Source organism: Heloderma suspectum, chromosome 4 (assembly GCF_057233095.1).
Source record: "Heloderma suspectum isolate Gila_16-S chromosome 4, 16-S_ref, whole genome shotgun sequence".
In the NCBI taxonomy this organism is placed as follows: domain Eukaryota; kingdom Metazoa; phylum Chordata; class Lepidosauria; order Squamata; family Helodermatidae; genus Heloderma; species Heloderma suspectum.
The window spans coordinates 247250582-247261470 of record NC_139461.1 but is presented as its reverse complement, the minus strand read 5'-3'; the positions used below and the strand labels follow the sequence as shown (position 1 = coordinate 247261470).

The 10889-nt window shown below is 42.6% G+C and overlaps 1 protein-coding gene across 1 annotated transcript in view; it reads left to right on the top strand.

The window, feature by feature from the left end:
- The first annotated feature begins 694 nt into the window (after positions 1 to 694).
- LOC146348461 (acidic mammalian chitinase-like) overlaps positions 695 to 10889 on the top strand; it is a 17273-nt gene continuing 7078 nt past the window's right edge. Inside the window, exons 1-5 of the mRNA XM_084853164.1 lie at positions 695 to 719; positions 1894 to 1923; positions 4051 to 4252; positions 5213 to 5269; positions 9826 to 9991. Coding sequence (XP_084709290.1) covers positions 695 to 719; positions 1894 to 1923; positions 4051 to 4252; positions 5213 to 5269; positions 9826 to 9991 — 480 coding nt within the window. The remainder of the gene's footprint in view (positions 720 to 1893; positions 1924 to 4050; positions 4253 to 5212; positions 5270 to 9825; positions 9992 to 10889) is intronic.

Here is a 10889-nt window from a genome sequence, read left to right as displayed (position 1 = left end):
AGTCCTCTTTGGAGTATTGAATTTGTAGGTACCTGAAACCCTCAGTTCAGCTGTTTAATTGATTCTTTCAAGCTCATATACAGCCAGAGAAACTGAAAACATTTGTTAAGATACCAGCTTGGACCACCATCTTGAATTCTGGGCTTCCAGATGAGAAGTTGGCTTGTGAACAATGATTTTCAGACTGTTCGGTGCTTTTTAGTCCAATTGGTCTAGAAAAGCGGGTTCCCTAAAATTAACGAAAAACATCTCTTGCTTCATTTTCTAGCCATTTGTAAGAAATATAGCCTAGAATACATTTACAGTTCACTTTCAAATAACTTTATCTACAGCAGTTCCTTCTAACATTCCACAATTATATTCCTTGATAGCAATACAAATACTGTTAAAATTATTAGAAACATACTAGCTACTATCAATTCCATTTAGAACAAACACATTCCCAAATTGGCTCTTATCACTTTAGCTCTGACATTTCCATGGTGGAAGACGAAAACAGAATGAGATAGAGAGAAAATGCCACGTGACAAAGGTGAGGTGGAAATATCTATTTATTAATCCATTAACTACCAATTAGTTTTTATTAATGGCCTTTATGGTTATCTTTCTTGATAAGGAGCCATGTGATAAAAGGAAGATTTTTTTTTATACAAGGCAGTGGGAGACTGAGAAAGAGTGGTACACAGATTCAACCATGGCTAGGCTGATTCTCCTTACTGGTAAATCTTTACAACTTATTTATACATAATGTTACTGAATGATGAACTATGTGGCTTTATTCTTAAACTCTTCATTGAATGGGCTAGTCCGAACTGTGACTGAGCTGCAATTCTATATACACTTACTTCGGAGTAAGCCCTGTTGAACATAGTAAGTCTTCCTCCTGAATAAACATACACGGATATGTACTGTGGCTGTGTACAATACAGTGCCATAGAATCCCAAGAGGGTTTGTCTGTAACAAATGGGTTATCATGCTGGCTCAGGATTATGGGTGCTGTAGTCCAACACATCAGGAGGACACCAAGTTGGGGAAGGTTGATTTTCAGAATGCCACTTGATAGCAGGAATGTCAACATGTGAAGTGTCTAGGTGCTTTGTTGTAGTAAGCAAAGACATTGCCCCCTTTTAGCACTGTGAGATCAAAATTTCAAAAGCAAGGGACAAGGTAGAGTTTTGGTAGGTGAAATTGGAGATATACATTATGTGCTATGGATCGCTGACTTGATGTTCAAAAGAAGGGGCATCTGTTACATAGCATGCTGGATATTATGTTCTCAGGTAACAGTCAATCTTTTAAAATACTAGGCATCAGCAATCTTAGTTCCTCCAAACTGATACCCTTTACCTGCAGAAGTGGACACAAATTAGACCTTTCAAAATAGGAAGAACCTTCAAAAGTTGTATTTGGATTCTGAATAGAGAAAGCTTTTCCTATGTGGTACCAATTTAAACCTGTGATATATTACACTTAGGATGCAGTCCTATGCAAGTTTAGACAGGAAAAATTCCTACAGCCATGCTGGCTGGGAAATGCTGAGAGTTATAGGACTTTTTCCTGTCAACATGCATAGGGTTATGCCCTTATTCACATTTGCCTTCTGCTGCATATGGTATTGAAAGTTGCTCCTTTTTCAATCAGGCTAAATATTTAACACTTAGATTAGGCCAAATAAATTCTGACCTGAACTTCCAACAGTATGTTTACTATATATTCTCAATATATGGCCATTTTTTCTTATATAAAAAATCAGGAAGATGTTATTATGAGTATAAAAGATTTTTGGGTTCAACATTTATTTAAATGCCTTTGCCTCATAAGCCAATAAAATCAATGTGCTCTTTTACATTTTTTTAAAAGGCTTAGCTCTTTATTATTTGTTTCTTTCATAGGTCTGGTACTTTTACTGAATGCTCAGCTGGGTAAGTAATGAATGGGCAAAGTATAAGCAAAGCAATGGACTGATAGGGTGGGGTTGGACAACTCCTGTGTCACTTTAAAGCCACCTCAGGGGCTTTCTTACTGGGAAGTAGAAATCTCCAAAATAAGTAAATAAGGGTGCAATCCTATGGATGTTTAGACAGAAAAAAGTCCTACAATTCCCAGTATGCCTCAGTCAGCATAGCTGGCTGGAGGAATTCTAGGAGTTGTAGGACTTTTTTCTGTTTAAACATGCACAGGATTTTGCCCTAGATCTAATTAAAAAGTATGAATCTGCCTGTTCTCAAGGGATGGCGTAAAATTAAGTGAGATGATGATTTGTAAAATAGTTCTACACCTATCACTGGAAATATAGTATTGAGGGTCTGTACCCCCTATACCTCTTTAATCTTATTAACATTCTTTATTGGTGCTAACCTCTGCCTTAGGCACAGCAAAATATTTTAAAATTCATGTTCTGCCAAGATTCTTGTGAGACTGCATATAATCCAGAATGGTGATAAATATTTGTATTGTCAGCTGATTTCATTGTTTAGCTTTTTCATTCTGCCTAAAGAACAACTCTGTAAAATTTAGAAGTTGGCTGTTTCGCTGACAAAGCTCGGTCCAGTATTATTTAGTCTTAGAAAATTCAATCATCCAACTACTAAATCTCCACCCTGAGAGCTAATTCACATGAACTCGGTGATTCCACCAGACAGGCCGCTTAACAAGATCAGCCTCGGATGGCCTTCTCTCTGTCCCATCAGCCAGGACAGCTAGACTGGTGGGGATGAGGGAGAGGGCCTTTTCTGTGGTGGCCCCCACTCTGTGGAACTCCCTCCCTAGGGAACTCCGCCATGCCCCCTCTTTAATGAGCTTCCGTCGTGCATTAAAAACGTGGTTGTTCAGGCAGGCATTTGGGGTGGGTTAGGGTATTTTAGAAAATGTTTTTACTGTAGAATTTTATTGTTTTAAACTGTTTTATTGTATGTTGTACATCGCCCAGAGTGGCTGGGTGACCGGCCAGATGGGCGATTAATAAATTTAATAATAATAATAATAATATTAAAGTGATTGTATGATTGCTTCAGCACACACTACTCAATCCACGTTCACTGCACCAACACTGCACCAATCTTCAGTTAGGTCAGCCACTTAATTGATTTATTTACAACATCTGTATACTGCTCCACATCTAAAACAGATGCATCTAAAACACTTATACATCATAATTTTAAAAAGAGGTCATAGAATCATAGAATAGTAGGGTTGGAAAGGGCCTATAAGACTATCGAGGTCAAAAGAGGGCATATATTTGCATTACATTTGCAGATGCTGATGTACAGGTAGAAATACAAATTTTGAAATAATTACTATAATTTAACTAGAAATCGAATTCATCTCATCATAGTGGGGAGGACTGTGACCAGGTGACCTGTGTACCTGCTCAGTCTACCGCCCATGTGCTAACTGCCAATGTGCAACTTCATGGCCCCTGCCCTCCCAGCTTCTTATGGTTCTTTATCTTTAAACTGGTCTTGGACTGACTTTTGTAAAGTAGGACACATAGCCACTTTATCATCAACATGTTTTCAGCAGCTTTATGGAGGTACTGAAAATGTGGGCTCATCTGAGAGCTGAGCACACACTAAAGTTATGTCACAGCTCCTCTTCCTGGATCCACAGACATATCACTTGGACTCTTGAACTGGGCATGGTGTAACCGAGCTAATCCATATCCTTTGTTATTGTTGTTGTTCAGTCGTTAAGTCATGTCCGACTCTTCGTGACCCCATGGACCATAGCACGCCAGGCCTTCCTCTCCTCCGCTCTCTCCCGGCGTGTTCTCAAGTTCATATTCATTGCATCAGTGATGCTATCTAGCCATCTCATCCTCTGCCGTCCCCTTCGCCTTTTGCCTTCAATCTTTCCCAGCATCAGGGTCTTTTCCAGTGAGTTTTCTCTTCGCATTAGGTGGCCAAAATATTTGAGCTTCAGCTTCAGTATCTGTCCTTCCAATGAGCATATCCTTTGTACTTGAAGCCAGTTTATATTTTCATGGATCACTGTGGTTTGTTATGCAAAGTAGTATCCTATTACCTCCTCCACTTTGCTCTTGATCACAGGCTTTGCCTACCAGCTGACATGCTACTTTACCAACTGGGCCCAGTACAGACCAGGTCTTGGACGTTTCAAGCCTGATAACATTGACCCATGCCTGTGTACCCAACTGATCTATGCATTTGCTGGCATGAAGAACAACGAGATCGCCACCATTGAATGGAATGATGTGACCCTTTACAAATCTTTCAATGGTCTGAAGAACCAGTAAGTAGCCCTATGCCAAGCTGTTCTTGGTTTGATATGGTCTGTTGACCAACTCAGAAGAGTGCCTCTTCAAAAACCTCTGCACAATTGATATCAGAAGCCTGAGATTATATAGTACGGCAGGCAACCAGGAGCCTTTTATATGAAGCTGCTATGGTCAAAAACAAACATAGAATGCACCAGACATCACCAGGGACTTGATTACATACAAAATGCATTAGTGTCCCAATTCCAATGAAAGTAACTGTATCATTGTTGTGTGGAAATGCAACTTTATTGTAACAAGTAAGTGTGAAAGCACACCCATGACTTGGATCACAATGATTATAGGCTAAATTCTTCAAAGAGTATCATCTTCATCTATGGTGATTAGTACAGCAATACGCTGGTGTGTAGCTCTGGGCTTTCTCCTTGGAGCTTTGGTTAGATGTTACCCTCCAGTGAGTTATAGCAACTGAGCTCATTAAAATGTTCCATTCTGTCAGACCAAGAGCCCTTTAACTTGTTTTAATGGCCAACCATCTCCAATATATATTTTATTGCAAATCATACATATCCCGTGCGTGATAAGATCAGCCCTTCTTTTGGGTTGGATCTCCTAAGAAAACAGGCGGCACGTACAATATTTTGAGATTGTCTGTGCTTGCTGCTGCACCCATGTCCAAGCTCCACTTTTCTAGAAAAGAAAATTTCACTGTAAATTTCCAGTATTTTCTCCTTATGACAATGTCCTGAACTTCTCCTGCTCCAGGAAAGGGGGGGGGGGGGGAATAGAAAAAATAAGTCACTGTGAATAGCCTTATTGAAGTTATCCCTATAGAAGTTATTGTGTGAGACATGGCATTGTTGATATTTAAAGAACAATAGCTTCCCTTTTGCCTCATGAAAATAATCATAATGAGGAAGCTGAGTAAAAAAATATGGAATTGAACTTAAGCTCTCTTAATTCTTTATTCACAGGAATGGACAACTGAAGACTCTCCTGGCTATTGGAGGCTGGAATTTTGGAACAGCACCGTAAGCTCCAATAACATTTTTCTTAGGAAGACACAGTGGAGGGGTTTGACTCAAAAACTCAGGATGTGAATGTTCATCACTATAATTTGGGATTTGAAAGGAATTTCCTCAAACAACTCACTACTGACATAGGACATTTTTCAAACTCCTCCAGGCATGTGGACTTGGCTCACTTACTTGAGCTGTCTAGTATTTGTTCTTTGATACCTGCCTATGGGAACCTGAGTGTATGATTGTTGAACACCATTTAAAGATTGTGAGGGCTGGTCTTAAGGCGGGGGGTAGGCTCCGGTCTTGTAATAGAGGGTTGGAATGGGTGGCCCTTTGCACTTTTTTCTGAATTCATGGATCACTGTCTTGTTGTGGTGAAGGGGCTTGCGTAACTCAGTGAAGCCATAAGCTATGCCGTGCAGGGCCACCCAAGACGGACAGATCATGGCGGAGAGTTCTGACAAAATGTGGTCCACCGGAGAAGGAAATGGCAACCCACTCCAGTATTCTTGCCAAGAAAACCCCATGGAACGTATCACAAGGCTAAAAGAGATGATGCTGGAAGATGAGCCCCTCAGGTCGGAAGGTGTCCAATATACTACTGGGGAAGAGCAGAGGGAATTTCCAAGTAGCACCAGAGAGAGTGAAGCGGCTGGGCCAAAGCCAAAAGGACACCCAGCTGTGGATGTGTCTTGTGGCAAAATGAAAGTTCGATGCTGTAAAGAACAATATTGTTTAGGAACCTGGAATGTAAGATCAATGAATCAAGGTAAGCTGGAGGTGGTCAAACATGAGATGGCAAGATTGAACATCGACATCTTGGGCATCAGCGAACTAAAATGGACAAGCATGGGCGAATTTAATTCAGGTGACCATCATATCTACTACTGTGGGCAAGAATCCCTTAGAAGAAATGGAGTAGCACTCATAGTCAACAAAAGGGTGGGGAAAGCAGTACTGGGGTACAATCTCAAAAACGATAGAATGATCTCAGTACGAATCCAAGGCAAACCATTCAACGTCACCGTAATTCAAGTCTATGCCCCAACCACTGAGGCTGAAGAAGCTGAGGTTGATCGGTTCTATGAAGACCTACAACACCTTCTAGAACTAACACCAAAAAAAGATGTCCTCTTCATCATAGGGGATTGGAATGCTAAAGTAGGAAGTCAAGAAACCACCGGGATAACAGGCAAGCATGGCCTTGGTGTACAAAATGAAGCAGGACAAAGGCTAATAGAGTTTTGCCAAGAGAACACACTGATCATAGCAAACACTCTTTTCCAACAGCACAAGACGACTCTACACATGGACATCACCAGATGGTCAATATCAAAATAAGATTGATTATGTCCTTTGCAGCCAAAGATGGAGAAGCTCTATACAGTCAGTAAAAACAAGACCTGGAGCTGACTGTGGCTCAGATCATGAGCTTCTTGTTGCAAAATTTTGGCTTAAATTGAAGAACATAGGGAAAACCACTAAACCATTCAGGTATGACCTAAATCATATCCCTTATGAATATACAGTGGAGGTGAGGAATAGATTTCAGGGATTAGACCTGATAGACACAGTGCCTGAGGAACTATGGACGGAGGTCCGTAACGTTGTTCAGGAGGCAGCAACTCAATCCATCCCAAAGAAAAAGAAATGCAAGAAAGCCAAGTGGCTGTCTGATGAGGCTTTACAAGTAGCTGAGGAAAGAAGGGAAGCGAAAAGGGAGAAAGGGGAAGATATATCCAACTGAATGCAGAGTTCCAGAGAATAGCAAGGAGAGACAAGAAGGCCTTCTTAAATGAACAATGCAAAGAAATCGAGGAAAACAACAGAATGGGAAAGGCTAGAGATCTTTTCAAGAAAATTGGAGATCTCAAGGGAATGTTTTGTGCAAAGACGGGCATGATAAAGGACAAAGAAGACAGGGAACTAACAGAAGCAGAGGAGATTAAGAAGAGGTGGAAAGAATACACAGAAGAACTATACAGGAAAGATCTGAATGTCCCTGACAGCCATGATAGTGTGGTCACTGAACTTGAGCCAGACATCCTAGAGAGTGATGTCAAATGGGCCTTAGGAAACATTATTAACGACAAAGCTAGCGGAGATGACAGTATTCCAGCTGAGCTATTTAAAATCCTAAACGATGATGCTGTTAAAGTGCTGCGCTCAATATGCCAACAAATTTGGAACACTCAACAGTGGCCACAAGACTGGAAAAGGTCAGTTTACATTCCATTTCCAAAGAAGGGCAATGCCAAAGAGTGTTCAAACTACTGTACAATTGCGCTCATTTCACATGCCAGCAAGGTTATGCTCAAAATCCTACAAGCTAGGCTTCAGCAGTATGTGAACCTAGGGATGTACGAAAGTCACTTACCTTTTAGCGAAATTGATTCAAGGTGGGGGGGAGGCGCCCCATCCCTCCCCCCCCGAAATTCTGGCCGGCTGGCTCCGCACCGCAGGGATTCTGCGGAGCCGCTGGCTGGTTCCGCCAGTGGCCGGACATCCGGCCGCTGGCTAGCAGGGACACAAATGGCAGCGGCCGTAGCCGCCGCCATTTGCGTCCCTGCAGTCAGGCATGATAGACTACGTAAATGTTTACGTAGCCTATCAAGGCTGATTTAAAAGAAAAAAAATGCACGTTTGCAAATGGCGGCGCCCATGGGGTGCCACCATTTGCGTTCCTTATTTTGGCACGTCTTAGTCTACGTAAACATTTACGTAGACTAAGACGGCGAAAATAAGGGGAACGCAAACAGCGTAGACGCTACGCTATTTGCATTCCCCTTATTTTCACCGTCTTAGTCTACGTAAACATTTACGTAGACGAAGATGGCGAAAATAAGGGGAACCGCCATTTGCGTACGCGCGTTTTTTTTTTCTTTTCTTTTAAATCAGCCGTGATAGGCTACATAAACATTTACGTAGCCTATCATGGTGTTTTTTAAAAATCTAGCCGTGATAGGCTACGTAAATCTTTATGTAGCCTATCACGTTTTTTTGTTTTTGGTTTTTTTTTACTGGAAATGGCAGTGGCGGCAGCCGGTCGGAAGAGCGGCCGCCGCAGCTGCCGCCGCTGAACCACTGCCAAACCGCCGCCGCAGCCGCCGCCGCCAGGAAGATCCGCCCAAGGTAAGTCCCGTCCCGGGGGGGGGGGCAGACCTTTCTGCCACCGATTTCGGGGGGCCGAATTCGCTGGCGTTCGGCCTCCCCGAGATTCATGGCGAAATTCTCTGACATCCCTATGTGAACCAAGAACTACTGGAAGTACAAGCTGGGTTTCGAAGAGGCAGAGGAACTAGAGATCAAATCGCCAACATTCGCTGGATCATGGAGAAAGCAAGAGAATTCCAGAAAAACGTCCATTTCTGCTTCACTGACTACGCTAAGGCCTTTGATTGTGTGGATCACAATAAACTGTGGCAAATTCTTAAAGAGATGGGAGTACCAGACCACCTTACCTGTCTCCTGAGAAACCTGTACGAGGGTCAAGAAGCAACAGTAAGAACCAGACATGGAACAACCGATTGGTTCAAAATTGGGAAAGGAGTACGACAAGAATGCATATTGTCACCCTGCTTATTTAATTTATATGCAGAGTACATCATGAGAAACGCCGGGTTGGATGAATCACAGGTCGGAATTCAGATTGCCGGGAGAATTATCAACAACCTCAGATACGCAGACGATACCACCCTAATGGCAGAAAGCAAAGAGGATCTAAAGAGCCTCTTGTGGAGGGTGAAAGTGGAAAGTGCAAAAGCTGGTTTGAAACTCAACATTAAAAAAACGAAGATCATGGCATCTGGCCCCATCACTTCCTGACATATAGAAGGGGAAGAAATGGAAGCAGTGACAGATTTTATTTTCTTGGGCTCCAAGATCACCGCAGACGGTGACTGTAGCCATGAAATTAAAAGACACTTGCTCCTTGGGAGGAAAGCTATGGCAAACCTAGACAGCATAGTAAGAAGCAGAGACATCACCTTGCCGACAAAGATTCGTATAATCAAAGCTATGGTTTTCCCAGTAGCAACGTATGGCTGTGAGAGCTGGACTATAAGGAAGGCTGAGCGCCGAAGAATTGATGCTTTCCAACTGTGGTGCTGGAGAAGACTCTTACGAGTCCCCTGGACTGCAAGGAAGTCAAATCAGTCCATCCTAAAGGAAATCAACCCTGAGTGCTCATTGGAAGGACAGATACTGAAGCTGAAGCTCAAATATTTTGGCCACCTAATGCGAAGAGAAAGGTCACTAGAAAAGCCCCTGATGCTGGGAAAGATTGAAGGCAAAAGGAGAAGGGGATGGCAGAGGATGAGACGGCTAGATAGCATCACCGATGAAATGAATATGGACTTGAGCACACTCCGGGAGAGAGCAGAGGACAGGAAGGCTTGGCGTGCTGTGGTCCATGGGGTCACGAAGTGTCGGACACAACTTAACGTCTGAACAACAAATATTATTTGTTCTTGGTAATACATTCCGTTATTGCAGAGTGGAGTGGTGTGCATGAGTGCTAGTTACAGCTATTTCTCCTAATTCTCCACTTGTCTTCTCTTACCTAGATTCAGTGCAATGGTTTCCACTTCTGCAACCCGCCAGACTTTTATCAACTCAGTCATCAAATTCCTACGCCAGTATGAATTTGATGGGCTGGACTATGACTGGGAGTACCCTGGTTCCCGAGGCAGCACTGCTCAGGATAAGGCCCTCTTTACTGTTTTGGTTAAGGTAAGCTGGTTAGTCCATCACCTTCACAGTTTACAATTAACCATGTTGAAATGAATACTAGTTACATGGTGGAACACATGCAGCAGGTTAATTAGTGCCAGCACTATTATCAAGGATAATGCTAGCAGAACATAAAGCACATCTATGGATCTTCTCTAGATCTATGGATGTCAGATTTTTCTGGAAGGACTCAGTTCCGGTTAGTCAGTGAAAGCAAAATCAGCTTTGCAAGAGGCTAGATACAAGACAATTGAGTTAAAAATTACGACCTGAGCAAAAACAAATGAACAAAAAACACCCCAAAGGGTAAAACTTTAAATACTAGCTGGGATCCAATCAGCCATACAGCTAGATCTGCATGGCTAAGGGGGCTTTGGGCTTGTATTTCTGAACCAGCAGTTCCCCATTCCACATGACAAACCACTATTTCATCCCCACTAAACTGAGAGGCCTGCTGCTCAAAGGAGAAAGGTAAACAATCCCATTGGGCATCTCCAAGCCTTTCGGCTGCTGCTGCAGTTCAATTCTGAGTCATTGTTAACATGACTCAAGGAGCTGGTTTGCATGTCACAGCTACGGTGTGTTTAAACCCTGGGTAGCCACGAATGAGAGGGAGTGAGCATGTGTGCTGGCTCCTGCCCTCCCACTGAGCAAAGGACCCGGGGGTACTCTGTCCCTGGGTTATTGTCCATGTTGACCATGATGTCCAGTGCAGAATTGTGGGAGTTAACAACCCAGACTTGTAACCCATGGTTTGTTCTTTGGGATAATAACAAAAAAGTAGATGAGTCAGTGAGCAGTCTGTGCTGGGTCTGGAAAAAAAGACAGAAAGCTGACTTTGCTCTCTACAGGAAATCCTATGATGCTATGGGTTTCCCTAGAAATCTAATGGAGAACA